A 23,211-nucleotide genomic window follows, 5' to 3' on the forward strand; every position below is an offset into this window, starting at 1 on the left:
ATCACAGATTTTGCCAGACTGAATATAATGATATTCCAAAATACTTGCAGAACTCAGGATGACTAATATAAATTATATTTGGACCTATTAGAACACACCAAAAATGACACGTATCTAGGACTAAATATCAGCAACACAGGTAGCTTTCACATGGCTGTGAATGAGCTGAGAGACAAAGCAATCTATGCCATTAAAAGGATAATTAAAATCTAAATTCCAATTAGAAACTCCTATTAACGCGTGTAGAGCCGAATTGGGCCAATACCCCTCTCCTTTATTAGACTAGAAAAAATGAGTCATCAAATTTTACAACCATCTAAAAACAAGTGACCCCAAAACATTCCATCACACAGCCCTACAATGTCATGAGATGAAACAAGAGAAGAATCCCCTCCAGCCAGCTGGTTCTGAGGCTCAGTTCACCAACCCAAACCAACCCCATAGAGCCTCAGGACATCACTCAGAAAATCTGGCCCAACCAAATCATCACAAGGCAAAAATAAAAATATATATCACCTATTGCAAAGACACCACAGAAAATCAAAGTAAACTTCAATGCTATTTGTCTCTAAACAGACAGTACATGGTGGCAGACTATCTGACCACTGTGACTGATAGAAAACTGAGGAAAACACTGACTAGGTACAGACTCAGAGAGGACAGTCTGGCTATAGAGACCGGTCGTCACAGACCAACCTGGCTGACAGAGGACAGTCTGGCTATAGAGACCGGTCGTCACAGACCAACCTGGCTGACAGAGAGGACAGTCTGGCTATAGAGACCGGTCGTCACAGACCAACCTGGCTGACAGAGAGGACAGTCTGACCAACCTGGCTGATAGAGACAGTCTGGTAGAGACCGTCACAGACCAACCTGGCTGACAGAGAGGACAGTCTGGCTATAGAGACCTGTCGTCAGACCAACCTGGCTGACCAGAGAGGACAGTCTGGCTATAGAGACCGGTCGTCACAGACAAACCTGGCTGCCCAGAGAGGACAGGCTGTGCTCACTCTGCTCCAGGGGAGAGGTAGAGACAGAGCTGCATTTCCTATTACACTGTGACAAATACTAAAACCTAAGAGAATTTTTATTTCTAATATCTAATATTTATTGGGTGAAAAGACTAAATGTGCAGTTTTGGCAGCCAAATATGTGTCCTCCTGCTACAACAAAGTGCAATGTTATGTCGATAAAATTTCCCATGTAGTTATGTTTTGTCTTTCATACCATGTCATGTGTCTTCTCAGTCAGGTTGAGACTGCTCTACTACCAGGTCATGTGTCTTCTCAGTCAGGTTGAGACTGCTCTACTACCAGGTCATGTGTCTTCTCAGTCATGTTGACACTGGTCTACTACCAGGTCATGTGTCTTCTCAGTCAGGTTGAGACTGCTCTACTACCAGGTCATGTGTCTTCTCAGTCAGGTTGAGACTGCTCTACTACCAGGTCATGTGTCTTCTCAGTCATGTTGACACTGGTCTACTACCAGGTCATGTGTCTTCTCAGTCATGTTGACACTGGTCTACTACCAGGTCATGTGTCTTCTCAGTCAGGTTGAGACTGCTCTACTACCAGGTCATGTGTCTTCTCAGTCAGGTTGAGACTGGTCTACTACCAGGTCATGTGTCTTCTCAGTCAGGTTGAGACTGGTCTACTACCAGGTCATGTGTCTTCTCAGTCAGGTTGAGCGTGGTCTACTACCAGGTCATGTGTCTTCTCAGTCAGGTTGAGCGTGGTCTACTACCAGGTCATGTGTCTTCTCAGTCAGGTTGAGACTATTGCTGTAATGTAACACTGTTGTTCTCATTGATATAGTTGTTGTAGTTGCTGTTAATGGTAATACCATATCCACTACTACTACCACTGTTATGATTACTTCATCACTGCTGGTCCCAATATTACTGTTTAAGTGTACTTTGACAATGTAAGTGATTTAACTTTCCATGTAAATAAAGTCTACTGAATTGAAAAAGAGAGTAGAGATCGAGAGAGAGACAGAAAAACATATCCTGTGTGTGTGTGTGTGTGTGTGTGTGTGTGCGTGTGTGTGTGTGTGCTACTTACCATAGACGATAAGCGTGGCGGTACTACTGCGTCTCCTGGCTACATGGTTACGTGCCACACAGGTGTAGTTGGCCGTGTCAGAGAGACGGGCCTGTTTAATAATGAGGTCATGATCAATGGTCATCAGGAAGTTAGAGTCCTGAGATGGGTCTATGGTTTCCTCATTCTTTAACCAGTCAACCTGGGGGAGGGAGACCAGTTAGAGAGAACACCACACAGACAAAAGAGAGAGAGAGAACACACAGACAAACAGACAGACAGACAGACAGACAGACAGACAGACAGACAGACAGACAGACAGACAGACAGACAGACAGACAGACAGACACACACACACACAATGAAAAGAACAACACACACTAACACACACACTCACACACACACACACACACACACACACAACGAAAAGAACAACACACACACACACACACATATGAACACACCAACAAAGGAGCGCCAACACACAAGTCACCCAGGACTGAGCCAGTCCCAATGCTAACACTGGATGACATTTACCAAACAAATAAATATGTTTGCTGATATAAATATGAATATTTCCCTGTCACTCCTGAGGAGGAGGAGTGAAGAGGAGGGATGAAGAGGAGGAGGAGTGATGATGAAGGATGAAGAGGAGGAGGAGTGATGAGGAGTGATGAAGGGGAGGAGAAGTGATGAGTGATGAAGAGGAGGAGGAGTGATGAGGAGTGATAAAGACGAGGAAGAGTGATGAGGAGTGATGCGGAGAAGTGATGAAGAGGAGGAAGAGTGATGAGGAGTGATGAGGAGAAGTGATGATGAAGAGGAGGCGTGATGAAAATAAGGAGTCATGAAGGTGGCGATCGATGAAGAGGAGTGATGAGGAGTGATGAAGAGAATGAGTGATGAAGATGATGGGATGAAGAGGATGTGATGAGGACACACATACCTCAGCAGGGGGAATGCCCTCAGGGGGTCGACACTGCAGCAACACCTCCTGCTCCAATCTCACCTCTCGACCCAGAGGCTCCTGCTCAAAGGCCTTACGCAGGTCTGCAGACAGGGGGCGACAGAGAGTTCTATATTATTTAGTCATTTATATTTCTCCTTTATTTAACTAGGTAGGCCAGTTGAGAACAAGTTCTTATTTACAACTGCGACCTGGCCAAGATCAAGCACAGAGGTGCGACACAAACGACAACACAGAGATACACATGGAATAAACTGAGTGTCTGTGTGTGTGTGTGTGTGGGGGGGGTTACAATTAGGGTTGGAATTAGGGTAAGGGGTTAGTGGATAGGTTCAGACATCCAGGTATCTCATCAACAATCACACCACATCCAGTGTGTCAATCACACCACATCCAGTGTGTCAATCACACCACATCCAGTGTGTCAATCACACCACATCCAGTGTGTCAATCACACCATATCCAGTGTGTCAATCACACCACATCCAGTGTGTCAATCACACCACATCCAGTGTGTCAATCACACCACATCCAGTGTGTCAATCACACACATCCAGTGGGAGTCCAGTGTGTCAATCACACCACATCCAGTGTGACAATCAAACACCACATCCAGTGTGTCAATCACACCACATCCAGTGTATCAATCACACCACATCCAGTGTGTCAATCACACCACATCCAGTGTGTCAATCACACCACATCCAGTGTGTCAATCACACCACATCCAGTGTGTCAATCACACCACATCCAGTGTGTCAATCACACCACATCCAGTGGGAGTCATGTGAAGAACATGTGTCACAGACACCACAAACACACAGACACCACAAACACACAGACACCACAAACACACAGACACCACAAACACACAGACACCACAAACACACAGACACCACAAACACACATACACCACAAACACCACACACACATACACCACAAACACACAGACACCACAAACACACAGACACCACAAACACACAGACACCACAAACACACAGACACCACAAACACACAGACACCACAAACACACAGACACCACAAACACACATACACCACAAACACACAGACACCACAAACACACAGACACCACAAACACACAGACACCACAAACACACAGACACAAACACAAACACACAGACACCACAAACACACAGACACCACAAACACACAGACACCACAAACACACAGACACCACAAACACACAGACACCACAAACACACAGACACCACAAACACACAGACACCACAAAACACAGACACCACAAACACACAGACACCACAAACACACAGACACCACAAACACACAGACACCACAAACACACAGACACCACAAACACACAGACACACACAAACACACAGACACCACAAACACACAGACACCACAAACACACAGACACCACAAACACACAGACACCACAAACACACAGACACCACAAACACACAGACACCACAAACACACAGACACCACAAACACACAGACACCACAAACACAAAGACACCACAAACACACATACACCAAAACACAGACAGACACCACAAACACACAGACACCACAAACACACAGACACCACAAACACACAGACACCACAAACACACAGACACCACAAACACACATACACCACAAACACACAGACACCACAAACACACAGACACCACAAACACACAGACACCACAAACACACAGACACCACAAACACACAGACACCACAAACACACAGACACCACAAACACACAGACACCACAAACACACAGACACCACAAACACACAGACACCACAAACACACAGACACCACAAACACACAGACACCACAAACACACAGACACCACAAACACACACACACAAACACAAACACACAACACCACAAACACACACACACAGACACCACAAACACACAGACACCACAAACACACAGACACCACAAACACACAGACACCACAAACACACAGACACCACAAACACACAGACACCACAAACACACATACACCACAAACACACAGACACCACAAACACACAGACACCACAAACACACATACACACAAACACACAAACACACAGACACCACACCACAGACACCACAAACACACAGACACCACAAACACACAGACACCACAAACACACAGACACCACAAACACACAGACACCACAAACACACAGACACCACAAACACACAGACACCACAAACACACAGACACCACAAACACACAGACACCACAAACACACAGACACCACAAACACACAGACACCACAAACACACAGACACCACAAACACACAGACACCACAAACACACAGACACCACAAACACACAGACACCACAAACACACAGACACCACAAACACACAGACACAGACACCACAAACACACATACACCACAAACACACACACACAGACACCACAAACACACAGACACCACAAACACACAGACACCACAAACACACAGACACCACAAACACACACAGACACCACAAACACACAGACACCACAAACACACAGACACCACAAACACACAGACACCACAAACACACAGACACCACAAACACACAGACACACAAACACACAACACACAGACACAGACACAAACACACAGACACCACAAACACACAGCACACCACAAACACACAGCACACATACACCACAAACACACAGACACCACAAACACACACACACACCACAAACACACAGACACCACAAACACACAGACACCACAAACACACATACACAGACACCACAAACACAACAGACACCACAAACACACAGACACCACAAACACACAGACACCACAAACACACAGACACCACAAACACACAGACACCACAAACACACAGACACCACAAACACACAGACACCACAAACACACAGACACCACAAACACACAGACACCACAAACACCACACACACATACACCACAAACACACAGACACCACAAACACCACACACACAAACACACACACACACAGACACACAAACAACAAATACACAGACACCACAAACACACATACACAGACACCACAAACACCACACACACAGACACCACAAACACACAGACACCACAAACACACAGACACACAGACAAACACAAAGACACCACAAACACACAGACACCACAGACACCACAAACACACAGACACCACAAAACACACAGACAGACACCACAAACACACAGACACCGCAATCACAAACACACAGACACCACAAACACACAGACACCACAAGACACCACAAACACACATACACCACAAACACACAGACACCACAAACACCACACACACAGACACAAAAATACAAACTAAACACAGACACCACAAACATCTACTAAATCTACTACATCAGACACCACAATCTACTACATCTACTACACAGACACCCATAATCTACACAGACACCACAATCACACAGACACAAATCACAGACACCACAAACTACTACTACCACAGACACATCTACCATCTACATCTACACAACACACATCTACTACCCAGACACCACAAACATCTACACAGACACCACAAACATCGCAGACACCACAAACACACAGACACCACAATCACACAGACGCACAGACACCACAATCACACAGACACCACAGACACCACAAACACACAGATACCACAGACACACCTTTAAAAATAAAGACATTAAATAGGTCGTGTCCCAAAAATATCTCCTTTCTACTAAAATGTCTGCTCGTTCACCACTACCCATACATCTACTAAATCTACTACATCTACTAAATCTACTACCCATACATCTACTACATCTACTACCCATACATCTACTACATCTACTAAATCTACTACATCTACTACCCATACATCTACTACATCTACTACCCATACATCTACTACATCTACTACATCTACCATACATCTACTACATCTACTACATCTACTACCCATACATCTACTACATCTACTACATCTACTACCCATACATCTACTACATCTACTACCCATACATCTACTACATCTACTACATCTACTACCCATACATCTACTACATCTACTACCCATACATCTACTACATCTACTACATCTACTACCCATACATCTACTACATCTACTACCCATACATCTACTACATCTACTACATCTACTACATCTACTACCCATACATCTACTACATCTACTACATCTACTACCCATACATCTACTACATCTACTACATCTACTACATCTACTACCCATACATCTACTACATCTACTACCCATACATCTACTACATCTACTACATCTACTACCCATACATCTACTACATCTACTACATCTATACATCTACTACATCTACTACATCTACTACCCATACATCTACTACATCTCTAATCGGATTGAAGCATGGTGGGTGGAATAAAACATAATTGGGACGTGCCTATAAACTCTAGAAAACATAATTTCACACAGATACCCCCATCTACTACCCCCTACTACACACACACACAGATTCCCCCCCCACACAGAACTACCCCCCACACAGAGATTCCCCCACACACAGATCTCCCCCCACACACACATACATCTACTTCCCCCCACACTACAGAACCCCCCCACACACAGATTACCCCCCTACACACAGAACTAAATCTACCCCCCATGGTGGGTGGAATAAAACACACAGAAAACAGATTTCACACAGATCCCCCCCCACACACAGAGATTCCCCCCACACACAGAGATTCCCCCACACACAGATCTCCCCCACACACAGAGATTCCCCCACACACAGAACCCCCCCACACAGAGATTCCCCCACACACAGAACCCCCCACACACAGAGATTCCCCCACACAGACTCCCCCCACAAAGATCCCCCCCCACACAGACAGACCCACCCCCACACACACACATACCCCCCACACACAGATCCCCCCCCCCACACACACAGATCCCCCAGACTCTCTCTCTGTACCTACATGCGATGTGGACGTACGCGCGGCTACTCTTGGTGGTGCCTGCAGAGCTCCAGGCCACACACTGACACCAGTAGTCCTCCAGACCAAACAATTCCTCTACCTGGGTCCTCGATACAGAGATATCCACCTCCCTCACCATCAGGCCTGGGAGAGAGAGGGGAGAGAGGGGAGAGGGGAGAGAGAGGGGAGAGGGAGAGACCGGAGAGGAGCGAGGGGGAGAGGGGGATAGGGGAGGGGGAGAGAGGAGAGGAGAGGAGAGAGGGGAGAGAGGAGAGACGGGGGAGAGGGGGATAGGGGGGGGGGAGAGAGAGAGAGAGAGAGGGGGGAGAGAGGGGGAGAGGGGAGAGAGGGGGGAGAGAGAGAGACTGAGATCATTATATGTTAATGAATGTGTACAGTAGCGATGCGCGGTTTGACTAATAATGTTGGTTTAGTAGTCCCCATGGTGATATCCATGGTGTGGGCTGGTTTAGTAGTCCCCATGGTGATATCCATGGTGTGGGCTGGTTTAGTAGTCCCCATGGTGATATCCACGGTGTGGGCTGGTTTAGTAGTCCCCATGGTGATATCCACGGTGTTTGCTGGTTTAGTAGTCCCCATGGTGATATCCATGGGTGGGCTGGTTTTGGGGTAATTCATTATTGTGTGGATGAAGTTTTGGGTGGGTTAAATAAAGACAAAACAATAACTTAAAAATCATTAAATATATAATTCTTCTTCAATTTCTATCTATTGCTTAGATGGAGGTGTTTCATTCATTATTTTAGGCTGTCTGGCATTAGTGTGTAACACTAAAGACAAAACAATAGCTGTATGAAAATCATTAAAAATCATAACGCCAAATCACCTATTGCCAAATGCTTACACGCCAAAGGTCGTTTCATTCAAATCACCTGTCACGCCAAATCACCTACACGCCAAATCACCTACACGCCAAATCACCTACACGCCAAATCGCCTACACGCCAAATCACCTACACGCCAAATCACCTACACGCCAAATCACCTACACGCCAAATCACCTACACGCCAAATCACCTACACGCCAAATCACCAAATCGCCACACCAAATCACCTACACGCCAAATCACCTACACGCCAAATCGCTTACACGCCAAATCGCCTACACGCCAAATCACCTACACGCCAAATCACCTACATGCCAAATCACCTACACGCCAAATCACCTACACTCCAAATCACCTACACGCCAAATGTTTTTTGGGAACAGGCAGAAAAAGTTAACGTCGATCCAATGGAGGCAAAACAAAAGGACAACGTCAGAGTTTAATTATTAAGCGGTATAAGAGGATGATAGCAGTGCCGCTATGTGATGTGTGATGATTGTGAGGAACTATAAAACATTTGACCGTCACAAGACAGGGACAAGACAGGGACTTCAAATAGGCCTATGGCAAGTTAAGGGAACTGTAGCTTTCTGTTCAGATGTGTTAAATGGACATCTGGAGAATCTTAAGAGAATGCACAGTTAGGGACCGTCTGTAAAGGTGTAATCTTTATCAGCGTCATAAAAGATGCTAGTATTTCTACCACAGTTAGGGACCGTCTGTAAAGGTATAATCTTTAACATCATCATAAAAGCTAATAGTATTTCAACCACATAAAATATTGCATTCAAGCTGAACTGAAATCTTATCTAAAACATGTTGGGTCGTTTTCACAGCTTTCTATTTCCTTACAACCGTTCAAACTGATGTTATTTTCACAGAAAATCCCATTCATTTTTTTGTTATTGCATTTTCTCTCCGGTTCCTAAATGTCTTCGCTCAGGGAAAGTTCCAGAGATGACAGAGAACTCTTTACTAATGTCAACTAGATTGAAACATTCATTCTATCATTTATTACATTATTCTGGTTGATTTAGTCTTCATATAATGACCGAAGAGACACTGTATATTCTAATATTCAATCAAAATGTCAGAAATTAGAACCAGAAACATCTAAATCTGGCTAAATCACCACCTGTCAAAAAAAAAAAAAAGATTCCTCCATCTCTAACAGGCCCTCAGCCTTTCACATATAGTCGGGAGGTTGTATATGGGTCATTAGCGATTGCGGGCAGGTGCGGGTGAAAAAACAGCTGACCAGCTCACCACTAGTGTACAGGGTTTCTTTATTGTAACGTCTATTAGTGAACGGTTGTGGAAAGTTAAGAGTGAGTGTAGTGTATGAGAATGTGTATTTGTGTCAATGCTCGCGCTCATGAGATTGCGTGTGTGTATGTGTGTGAATTCTTGCGCTCTTGAATGTTTGAGACTATGGGATTGTGTGATTGCATTGTGTGCTCCAGTACTATTCCTGTACCTGTGATCTGGTCGAGGCTCTCTTTGGTCACATGATCGTTCTGGTTGACCCACTCTCCATTACATTTGAAGTATATCTGCGTAGCGGGGGCGGCCCTACAGCGGAGCTGCACCGGACGGTTCTTCACGACGAACCCATCCTCGGGTTCCAGCTGGAACTCTGGGAGAGGTTCTGCCGGGGCGGAGGGGAAGGAGTCTGATAGCACCTCGCTGTAGTCACTGGTCTCTAAGGAGAGAAAGAGAGACAAACAGAAAGAGAGAGAGACAGAGAAAGAGAGATAGAATGAGAGAGAGAGACAGAGAAAGAGAGATAGAATGAGAGAGAGAAACAGAGAAAGAGAGACAAATAGAAAGAGAGAGAGACAGAGAAAGAGAGAGATAGAATGAGAGAGAGAAACAGAGAAAGAGAGAGATAGAATGAGAGAGAGAAACAGAGAAAGAGAGAGCGAACCCATTAGAAAATACATTTGCCTAAATTATAGAAATTACTCCTTTCTATACAGAAATATATAAACTCATAAAAAAACTAAACAATGGTGAGGGAGTCCTCTATCGTCTTCTGAACTCAGCAAATGTCCTCTCACTGTCAACTGCGTTTATTTTCAGCTAACTTAACATGTGTAAATATTTGTATGAACATAACAAGATTCAACAACAAACATAAACTGAACAAGTTCCACAGACATGTGACTAACAGAAATGGAATAATGTGTCTCTGAACAAAGGGGGGGGTCAAAATCAAAAGTAACAGTCAGTATCTGGTGTGGCCACCAGCTGCATTAAGTACTGCAGTGCATCTCCTCCTCATGGACTGCACTAGATTTGACAGTTCTTGCTGTGAGATGTTACCCCACTCTTCCACCAAGGTACCTGCAAATTCCCAGACATTTCTGGGGGGAATGGCCCTAGCCCTCACACTCCGATCCAACAGGTCCCAGACATGCTCAATGGGATTGAGATCCGGGCTCTTCGCTGACCATGGCAGAACACTGACATTCCTGTCTTGCAGGAAATCACGCACAGAATGAGCAGTATGGCTGGTGGCATTGTCATGCTGGAGGGTCATGTCAGGATGAGCCTGCAGGAAGGGTACCACATGAGGGAGGAGGATGTCTTCCCTGTAACGCACAGCGTTGAGATTGCCTGCAGTGACAACAAGCTCAGTCTGATGATGCTGTGACACACCGCCCCAGACCATGACTGACCCTCCACCTCCAAATCGATCCCGCTCCAGAGTACAGGCTTCGGTGTAACGCTCCGGAAAAAATTCCTTCGACCATAAACGCAAATCCGACCATCACCCCGGGTGAGACAAAACCGCGACTCGTCAAAGAGCACTTTTTGCCAGTCCAGTCTGGTCCAGCGACGGTGGGTTTGAGCCCATAGGCGATGTTGTTGCCGGTGATGTCTGGTGAGGACCTGCCTCACAACAGGCCTACAAGCCTTCAGTCCAGCCTCTCTCAGCCTATTGTGGACAGTCTGAGCATTGATGGAGGGATTGTGCATTCCTGGTGTAACTCGGGCAGTTCTTGCCATCCTGTACCTGTCCCGCAGGTGTGATGTTCGGATGTACTGATCCTGTGCAGGTGTTGTTACACATGGTCTGCCACTGCGAGGACGATCAGCTGTCCATCCTGTCTCCCTGTAGCGCTGTCTTAGGTGTCTCACAGTACGGGCATTGCAATTTATTGCCCTGCAGTCCTCATGCCTCCTTGCAGCATGCCTAAGGCACGTTCACGAAGATGAGCAGGGACCCTGGGCATCTTTCTTTTGGTGTTTTTCAGAGTCAGTAGAAAGGCCTCTTTAGTGTCCTAAGTTTTCAGAACTGTGACCTTAATTGCCTACCGTCTGTAAGCTGTTAGTGTCTTAACAACCATTCCACAGGTACATGTTCATTAATTGTTTATGGTTCATTGAACAAGCAGGGAAACAGTGTTTAAACCCTTTACAATGAAGATCTGTGAAGTTATTTGGATTTTTATGAATTATCTTTGAAAGACAGGGTCCTGAAAAAGGCCAGTTTCTGTTTTTGCTGAGTTTATATATATATTTATATATATATTTATATATATATTTATATATATATATATTTATATATATATATATATATATATATATATATATATATATATATATATATATATATATAGAGAGAGAGAGAGAGAGAGAGAGAACTTCTGTGAGTGTAATGTTTACTGTTAATTTTGATTGTTTATTTCATTTCTGTATATTATCTACTTCATTGCTTTGGCAATGTTAACATGTTTCCCAGGCCAATAAAGAGCCATGTTAACATGTGTTTCCCAGGCCAATAAAGAGCCATGTTAACATGTGTTTCCCAGGCCAATAAAGAGCCATGTTAACATGTGTTTCCCAGGCCAATAAAGAGCCATGTTAACATGTGTTTCCCAGGCCAATAAAGAGCCATGTTAACATGTGTTTCCCATGTCTATAAAGAGCCATGTTAACATGTGTTTCCCATGTCTATAAAGAGCCATGTTAACATGTGTTTCCCATGTCTATAAAGAGCCATGTTAACATGTGTTTCCCATGTCTATAAAGAGCCATGTTAACATGTGTTTCCCATGTCTATAAAGAGCCATGTTAACATGTGTTTCCCATGTCTATAAAGAGCCATGTTAACATGTGTTTCCCAGGCCAATAAAGCCCCTTGAAATGGAATTGAATTGAGAGAGCGATGATAGAGAGAGAACCATGGTTAGGAACAGAAGACACAGTCAGTAAGATAGAGGGAGAGTTAGAGAGAGAGGGTATGCTAATTTGGTATAGAGCAGACCTAACTCACTCCATTAAATTAATCAAAACAGGAACATTCTACATTTGGCTAGAAATTCAAAAATAAATTATCCTAACAGAGAAAAATGTCCTCCTGTGTGCTACCTATATCCCCCCACTAGAATCCCCATATTTTAACGTAGACAGCTTCTCCATCCTGGAGGGGGAAATCAATCATTTCCAGGCCCAGGGACATGTACTAGTCTGTGGCGACCTAAATGCCAGAACCGGACAAGAACCTGACACCCTCAGCACACAGGGGGACAAACACCTGCCTGGAGGTGACAGCATTCCCTCCCACATATGCCCCCCTAGGCACAACTATGACAACATAACCAACAAAAACGGGTCACAACTTCTGCAGCTCTGTCGCACGCTGGGTATGTACATAGTCAATGGTAGGCTTCGAGGGGACTCCTATGGTAGGTACATCTATAGCTCATCTCTTGGCAGTAGTACTGTAGACTACTTTATCACTGAGGCCTGTGGTGTTGATGGTATCCTCAATGAAATGACCAAATATACAGACAACAAATTCCAATTGGCTATACTAAAACTCTTTAACATCATTCTTAGCTCTGGCATCTTCCCCAATATTTGGAACCAAGGACTGATCACCCCAATCCACAAAGGTGGAGACAAATTTGACCCCAATAACTACCGTGGAATATGCGTCAACAGTAACCTTGGGAAAATCCTCTGCATTATCATTAACAGCAGACTCGTACATTTCCTCAATGAAAACAATGTACTGAGCAAATGTCAAATTGGCTTTTTACCAAATCAACGTACAACAGACCATGTATTCACCCTGCACACCCTAATTGACAACCAAACAAACCAAAACAAAGGCAAAGTCTTCTCATGCTTTGTTGATCTCAAAAAAGCCTTCGACTCAATTTGGCATGAGGGTCTGCTATACAAACTGATGGAAAGTGGTGTTGGGGGTAAAACATACGACATTATAAAATCCATGTACACAAACAACAAGTGTGCGGTTAAAATTGGCAAAAAACACACACATTTCTTCACACAGGGTCGTGGGGTGAGACAGGGATGCAGCTTAAGCCCCACCCTCTTCAACATATATGTCAACAAATTGGCGCGGGCACTAGAAAAGTCTGCAGCACCCGGCCTCACCCTACTAGAATCCGAAGTCAAATGTTTGCTGTTTGCTGATGATCTGGTGCTTCTGTCACCAACCAAGGAGGGCCTACAGCAGCACTTAGATCTTATGCACAGATTCTGTCAGACCTGGGCCCTGACAGTAAATCTCAGTAAGACCAAAATAATGGTGTTTCAAAAAAGGTCCAGTCACCAGGAACACAAATACAAATTCCATCTAGACACTGTTGCCCTAGAGCACACAAAAAACTATACATACCTTGGCCTAAACATCAGCGCCACAGGTAACTTCCACAAAGCTGTGAACGATCTGAGAGACAAGGCAAGAAGGACATTCTATGCCATCAAAAGGAACATCAATTTCAACATACCAATTAGGATCTGGATAAAAATACTTGAATCAGTCATAGAGCCCATTGCCCTTTATGGTTGTGAGGTCTGGGGTCCGTTCACCAACCAAGAAGTCACAAAATGGGACAAACACCAAATTGAGACTCTGTGTACAACGTAAAACACCAAATAATGCAGAGCAGAATTAGGCCGATACCCACTAATGATCCAAATCCAGTAAAGAGCCGTTAAATTCTACAACCACCTAAAAGGAAGCGATTCCCAAACCTTCCACAACAAAGCCATCACCTACAGAGAGATGAACCTGGAGAAGAGTCCCCTAAGCAAGCTGGTCCTGGGGCTCTGTTCACAAACACAAACACACCCCACAGAGCCCCAGGACAGCAGCACAATTAGACCCAACGAATTCATGAGAAAACAAAAAGATAATTACTTGATACATTGGAAAGAATGAACAAAAAAACAGAGCAAACTAGAATGCTATTTGGCCCTACACAGAGAGTACACAGCGGCAGAATACCTGACCACTGTGACTGACCCAAAAATTAAGGAAAGCTTTGACTATGTACAGACTCAGTGAGCATAGCCTTGCTATTGAGAAAGGCCGCCGTAGGCAGACATGGCTCTCAAGAGAAGACAGGCTATGTGCTCACTGCCCACAAAATGAGGTGGAAACTGAGCTGCACTTCCTAACCTCCTGCCCAATGTATGACCATATTAGAGAGACATATTTCCCTCAGATTACACAGATCCACAAAGAATTCGAAAACAAATCCAATTTTGAAAAACTCCCATATCTACTGGGTGAAATTCCACAGTGTGCCATCACAGCAGCAAGATTTGTGACCTGTTGCCATGAGAAAAGGGCAACCAGTGAAGAACACACACCATTGTAAATACAACCCATATTTATGCTAATTTATTTTCCCTTGTATACCAAAACCATTTGTACATTGTTAAAACACTGTATATATATAATATGACATTTGTAATGTCTTTATTGTTTTGAAACTTCTGTATGTGTAATGTTTACTGTTAATTTTTATTGTTTATTTCACTTTATATATTCACTTTATATATTATCTACCTCACTTGCTTTGGCAATGTTAACACATGTTTCCCATGACAATAAAGCCCTTGAATTGAATTGAAATTAATTGAATTGAGAGAGAACCATGGTTAGGAACAGAAGACACAGTGAGCTTGAGGATGGAGAGAGTGTGTGTGTGTTTATGTGTGTGTGTGCAAGCCAGCAAGCCAGAAGGTGTGTGTTACAGTAGTGATAGTAATGTGAATCTGTGAGCTTGGCACCCTGACCAATCCATTATTTCACAAAGTCCTTTAAGGTGTTGATAGGTTGTACCCCCCCTCTGGTTTCAGTCGTCTGCCCCATCCAGCCTCTCCGGGAGGTACCATGTCCCTCAGACAGGACCTGACCTTCTAGTGACAGGTCTGGTGTTTACAAATTATCCTCAGATGTTTTCCCCCTGACACATCGCTCCTGGGTGTGTGTGTGTGTGTGTTTGTGTGTGTGTTAGGGTGTGTGTTGGAGTGTGTGTGTGTTAGGGTGTTTGTGTGTGTGTGTGTGTGTGTGTTAGGGTGTGTGTGTTTGTGTGTGTGTGTCTGTGTGTGTTAGGGTGTGTGTGTGTGTGTGTGTGTGTGTGTGTGTGTGTGTGTGTGTGTGTCTGTGTGTGTTAGGGTGCGTGTTGGAGTGTGTGTGTGTGTTAGGGTGTTTGTGTGTTAGGATGTGTGTGTGTGTTAGGGTGTGTGTGTGTTAGGGGGTGTGTTAGGGTGTGTGTTGGAGTGTGTGCATCACTAGCCACTTTAACCAATGCCACTTTATATAATGTTTACATACCCTACATTACTCATCTCATATGTATATATTGCACTCGATACCATCTACTGCATCTTGCCTATGCCGTTCTGTACCATCACTCATTCATATATCTTTATGTACATATTCTTTATCCCTTTACACTTGTGTATAAGGTAGTAGTTGTGGAATTGTTAGGTTAGATTACTTGTTGGTTATTACTGCATTGTCGGAACGAGAAGCACAAGCATTTCGCTACACTCGCATTAACATCTGCTAACCATGTGTATGTGACAAATAACATCTGCTATCCATGTGACCATTAACATCTGCTAACCATGTGTATGTGACAAATAACATCTGCTAACCATGTGACCATTTACATCTGCTAACCATGTGTATGTGACCAATAACATCTGCTAACCATGTGTATGTGACCAATAACATCTGCTAACCATGTGTATGTGACCAATAACATCTGCTAACCATGTGTATGTGTGTCAGTGTCTCCTGACCCCTCCTGTCTCAGCCTCCAGTATTTATGCTGCAGTAGTTTATGTGTCGGGGGGCTGGGGTCAGTTTGTTATATCTGGAGTACTTCTCCTGTCCTATTCGGTGTCCTGTGTGAATCTAAGTGTGCGTTCTCTAATTCTCTCCTTCTCTCTTTCTTTCTCTCTCTCGGAGGACCTGAGCCCTAGGACCTGAGCTCCAGGACTACCTGACATGATGACTCCTTGCTGTCCCCAGTCCACCTGGCCATGCTGCTGTTCCAGTTTCAACTGACCTGAGCCCTAGGACCATGCCCCAGGACTACCTGACATGATGACTCCTTGCTGTCCCCAGTCCACCTGGCCATGCTGCTGCTCCAGTTTCAACTTCCACCTGACTGTGCTGCTGCTCCAGTTTCAACTGTTCTGCCTTATTATTATTCGACCATGCTGGTCATTTATGAACATTTGAACATCTTGGCCATGTTCTGTTATAATCTCCACCCGGCACAGCCAGAAGAGGACTGGCCACCCCACATAGCCTGGTTCCTCTCTAGGTTTCTTCCTAGGTTTTGGCCTTTCTAGGGAGTTTTTCCTAGCCACCGTGCTTCTACACCTGCATTGCTTGCTGTTTGGGGTTTTAGGCTGGGTTTCTGTACAGCACTTTGAGATATCAGCTGATGTACGAAGGGCTATATAAATACATTTGATTTGATTTGATTTGATGTGACCAATAACATCTGCTAACCATGTGTATGTGACCAATAACATCTGCTAACCATGTGTATGTGACCAATAACATCTGCTAACCATGTGTATGTGACCAATAACATCTACTAACCATGTGACCATTAACATCTGCTAACCATGTGACCATTAACATCTGCTAACCATGTGTATGTGACCAATAACATCTGCTAACCATGTGTATGTGACCATTAACATCTGCTAACCATGTGTATGTGACCATTAACATCTGCTAACCATGTGACCAATAACATCTGCTAACCATGTGACCAATAACATCTACTAACCATGTGACCATTAACATCTGCTAACCATGTGTATGTGACCAATAACATCTGCTAACCATGTGTATGTGACCATTAACATCTGCTAACCATGTGTATGTGACCATTAACATCTGCTAACCATGTGACCAATAACATCTGCTAACCATGTGACCAATAACATCTACTAACCATGTGACCATTAACATCTGCTAACCATGTGTATGTGACCATTAACATCTGCTAACCATGTGACCATTAACATCTACTAACCATGTGACCAATAACATCTGCTAACCATGTGACCAATAACATCTACTAACCATGTGACCATTAACATCTGCTAACCATGTGACCATTAACATCTGCTAACCATGTGTATGTGACAAATGAAATTAGATTTTATTTTTTAGGGTTGCCGTGGTCCCGGACAACAGGAAGATTATAATTGGGATGCATTGGGTGCTTAATCCATGGTGAGTAACAAATCACATTTACAAATATGGTAATGAATCTTAACAGAACTCATGTAATGAATCAGCCAATGAAACGTCATTTTCAAAACATTTGCCAAAAAAATGCAATGAGTTGGAAAACACCATTCTAAACAAACACACCTGATGTGCCAGAGATGCCATATGTGCCAGAGATTCCATATGTGCCAGAGATTCCACATGTGCCAGAGATTCCACATGTGCCAGAGATTCCATATGTGCCAGAGATTCCATATGTGCCAGAGATTCCACATGTGCCAGAGATTCCATATGTGCCAGAGATTCCATATGTGCCAGAGATTCCACATGTGCCAGAGATTCCATATGTGCCAGAGATTCCACATGTGCCAGAGATTCCATATGTGCCAGAGATTCCACATGTGCCAGAGATTCCATATGTGCCAGAGATTCCATATGTGCCAGAGATTCCACACCTATGACGGGTTAATGATATAACCAGGATTGGCTTCAAACAAATAAAGTTGATATGAAAATCAACAGAACAGGAGTGAAAAATGCATAGCAGTGAGTCGAATTAGGGAAGTAATTATTATATTATAAATTAAAATTATATATAATTACTCCTGTCTATACAAAAATAAAATCAATACTTCAAAAAATACTTCCCCAGAAAGTATGACTTAGTCACAGAGGAATCGAGCTCCCTATAGGCTATATGGTTAGCTTAGTACAGACCCGGGTTCGATCCTAGGCTGTGTCACAGCTGACTGCGACCGGGAGACCCATGATGCAGCGCACAATTGCAGCGATGGAAAATGTGGTAAAAAGTACCAACAAAAATAATAAAACGATAACACTAAAATATATAGTTGTGGATTATTTCAAATCACAAGCTCGTGGCCCTATTTGGGAAGCCCACGCGCGGCAATAGGCCCAGCTGATTATCGAGTTGAGGCTGTCACTGAAAAGCATCTAAAATATGTGAAGATAATGTGGCTTGAGTATCATTTAAAATGTTGCGACAAGAAGAAGGGGAGGGGTGGAGATATAGGACAGTCTCTCTCCAGAATGGCTCAGCAGGGCAGGGGAGGGTGGAGATATAGGACAGTCTCTCTCCAGAATGGCTCAGCAGGGCAGGGGTGGGTGGAGATATAGGACAGTCTCTCTCCAGAATGGCTCAGCAGGGCAGGGGAGGGTGGAGATATAGGACAGTCTCTCTCCAGAATGGCTCAGCAGGGCAGGGGAGGGTGGAGATATAGGACAGTCTCTCTCCAGAATGGCTCAGCAGGGCAGGGGTGGGTGGAGATATAGGACAGTCTCTCTCCAGAATGGCTCAGCAGGGCAGGGGAGGGTGGAGATATAGGACAGTCTCTCTCCAGAATGGCTCAGCAGGGCAGGGGTGGGTGGAGATATAGGACAGTCTCTCTCCAGAATGGCTCAGCAGGGCAGGGGAGGGTGGAGATATAGGACAGTCTCTCTCCAGAATGGCTCAGCAGGGCAGGGGTGGGTGGAGATATAGGACAGTCTCTCTCCAGAATGGCTCAGCAGGGCAGGGGAGGGTGGAGATATAGGACAGTCTCTCTCCAGAATGGCTCAGCAGGGCAGGGGTGGGTGGAGATATAGGACAGTCTCTCTCCAGAATGGCTCAGCAGGGCAGGGATGTGTGGAGATATAGGACAGTCTCTCTCCAGAATGGCTCAGCAGGGCAGGGGTGTGTGGAGATATAGGACAGTCTCTCTCCAGAATGGCTCAGCAGGGCAGGGGAGGGTGGAGATATAGGACAGTCTCTCTCCAGAATGGCTCAGCAGGGCAGGGGTGGGTGGAGATATAGGACAGTCTCTCTCCAGAATGGCTCAGCAGGGCAGGGGAGGGTGGAGATATAGGACAGTCTCTCTCCAGAATGGCTCAGCAGGGCAGGGGAGGGTGGAGATATAGGACAGTCTCTCTCCAGAATGGCTCAGCAGGGCAGGGGTGGGTGGAGATATAGGACAGTCTCTCTCCAGAATGGCTCAGCAGGGCAGGGGTGGGTGGAGATATAGGACAGTCTCTCTCCAGAATGGCTCAGCAGGGCAGGGGGTGGGTGGAGATATAGGACAGTCTCTCTCCAGAATGGCTCAGCAGGGCAGGGGAGGGTGGAGATATAGGACAGTCTCTCTCCAGAATGGCTCAGCAGGGCAGGGGAGGGTGGAGATATAGGACAGTCTCTCTCCAGAATGGCTCAGCAGGGCAGGGGAGGGTGGAGATATAGGACAGTCTCTCTCCAGAATGGCTCAGCAGGGCAGGGGTGGGTGGAGATATAGGACAGTCTCTCTCCAGAATGGCTCAGCTGTCTCAGGACAATTCTTGCCCTCATTCATTCCTTCATTATTTGCCCTTTTGTTACGAATTCTCCATTACATACGTCACCAGTAGTACATTTACTATTAATCTCCATCATTTGGTTACATTCATTTCTGTTAATCCATGTATTAATGACATTGTTTGCAGAGTTCACAACCTGCTTAAACCGGTTCTGGTTTATTTCATCATCATTTAGGAGATTTGTAAGTGTTTACATTGTCTTTTGTTTGTTTGGTTCCGTGTGAACAATGAGTGTCTGGTTTCTCTGTCCTGATCATGTTGAGCATAGAAGTATCTGACCTGCTGCGCAGAAATGTAGGAAAGTGTTTGCGAATTACAATACTGTATGTTAAAACTATAGTTCCTCACAGTTTCCTCACTATTGGAAAAATCTATCAAACATTCTCCCCTCCTTGATAATCGCCAATCCTCAGTGTAAAAGAGCAAAGGATGTTAAAGGCCTCCAGCTGCATTATATATATATATATTATTGCATTGGCTGCATTGGCCGATAAACTAACTTCCATTCGCTCATTTCTTTAGCTGCCAATCGATCACAAGTGTTTTTTAAATGTTTATTTGATTTCATCTTTATTCATTATTATTATTATTATTTATTTATTGTTCACAAGGCTTTAAACATTTACATGTTTTCGTCATTAAACACGTGACGATGATTTTGAGAAACAAAAAGATCGTTATTGAAAAGAAACTGACATATGAAAATCAAACTCGAACGGTAGAAATATATAAACTGTAAACTTCCCCAAACTTGAAAGTCAACCGCTGCCTAAGGAGTCTTCATTAATTAAAAAGGTTGGATTTAGCGAACCTTAAAGCAAGGTAAGACATGGCTCATAATAACAAATTAACAAACAATTAAGTATGTTTTCAAAATGCATACTGCCTCCTGCTTACATTAAAAAGTGGTATGTGATGCGCTGATAACCTGTTGCCTGCACTTGAATGGTGAATGGGAGGTTTAATGATTGACTGCAATGACCAGATTAGAAATAAAGATAGTAGCTATTTTTTAGCCGTGCAACAAAATGTTGAAATGTGATTTGCATTTACAATTGTTGAGCAATGAAATTGTTTATAAAAGTACGTTTTACGCAGCAACCAGCTTAAATAAATTAATACAATCCTGCTCAAAATAAAAACAAATGTCCATTATAAATCACAATCTGGGTCAGGTGATGATTTGAAATCTTGTTCTAACATGACTAGTAGTTATAAAATAGGACATTACGGTGTTAGGCTTTCACAAGGCAATTCAGAGAAACAGATCGTAATTTTGGTGGGCATAGAAAGGAGTCATGAGTGCTTAAATAAATAATCTATCTTAAAATCATGAGTCCAGTTGAGGAGATAAAATCATATCAAATCCGCTCTGTATGCTGTCCATGAATAAGATACTTGATGACTAACACATTAATTCCACTAAATTATGCAAATGAACCTAGAGACCGATAAGCATGAGTGTGCAGGCCATGGAAGAACTGGGACATTTTCAGCTTCCAGGAATGGTGTACAGATCCTTGCGACATGGGGCTGTTCATTATCATGCTGAAACATGAGGTGATGGTGGCAGATGAATGGCACGACAATGGGCCTCAGGATCTCACAGTATCTTTGTGCATTCATATTGCCATCGATAAAATGCAATTGTGTTTGTTGTCTGTAGCTTATGCCTTCCCATACCATAACCCCACCTCCACCATGGGGCACTCTGTCCACAACATTGACATCAGCAAACACCACACCATAACCCCACCTCCACCATGGGGCACTCTGTCCACAACGTTGACATCAGCAAACACCATACCATAACCCCACCTCCACCATGGGGCACTCTGTCCACAACGTTGACATCAGTAAACACCATACCATAACCCCACCTCCACCATGGGGCACTCTGTCCACAACGTTGACATCAGCAAACACCACACCATAACCCCACCTCCACCATGGGGCACTCTGTCCACAACATTGACATCAACAAACACCATACCATAACCCCACCTCCACCATGTTCTTCACACAGCAAACCGCTCTACTCTACACGCTGTCTGCCATCTGCCCGGTACAGTTGAAAGCAGGATTCGCTCTGTGAAGAACTTCTCCAACATGCCATTGGCCACTGAAGTTGGTTACGACGCCAAACTGCAGTCAGGGTGAAGACCCTGGTGAGGATGACGAGCAGATGAGCTTCCCTGAGATGGTTTCTGACAGTTGGTGCAGAAATAATTTGGTTGTGCAAACCCACAGTTTCATCAGCTGTCCAGGTGGCTGATCTCAGATGTTCCCGCAGGTGGAGAAGGCAGATGTGGGCTCCCGAGTGGCGCAGTGGTCTAAGGCACTGCATCTCAGTGCTAGAGGCATTAATACAGACCCTGGTTCAATTCCAGGCTATATCACAACCGGCTGTGATTGGGATTCCCATAGGACGGCGCACAATTGGCCCAGCGTTGTCTGGGTTAGGGTTTGGTCGGGGTAGGCAGTCATTGTAAATAAGAATTTGTTCTTAACTGACTTGCCTAGACACATTTAAAAAATAAAATAATGTGGAGGTCCTGGACAGGCATGGT

At 44.3% G+C, this 23,211-nt stretch overlaps 1 protein-coding gene across 1 annotated transcript in view; it reads right to left on the reverse strand.

Moving 5' to 3' along the window:
• Positions 1–23,211, reverse strand: part of LOC121845158 (netrin receptor unc-5 homolog) — a 164,596-nt gene that overhangs the window by 5,368 nt on the left and 136,017 nt on the right. The window contains exons 2-5 of the mRNA XM_042315930.1: positions 10,241–10,465; positions 7,916–8,059; positions 2,989–3,092; positions 2,064–2,244 (exon numbers count right to left, since the gene is read on the reverse strand). Coding sequence (XP_042171864.1) covers positions 2,064–2,244; positions 2,989–3,092; positions 7,916–8,059; positions 10,241–10,465 — 654 coding nt within the window. The remainder of the gene's footprint in view (positions 1–2,063; positions 2,245–2,988; positions 3,093–7,915; positions 8,060–10,240; positions 10,466–23,211) is intronic.

This window comes from Oncorhynchus tshawytscha, unplaced genomic scaffold, assembly GCF_018296145.1.
Source record: "Oncorhynchus tshawytscha isolate Ot180627B unplaced genomic scaffold, Otsh_v2.0 Un_contig_2034_pilon_pilon, whole genome shotgun sequence".
NCBI classification, from domain to species: Eukaryota; Metazoa; Chordata; class Actinopteri; order Salmoniformes; family Salmonidae; genus Oncorhynchus; species Oncorhynchus tshawytscha.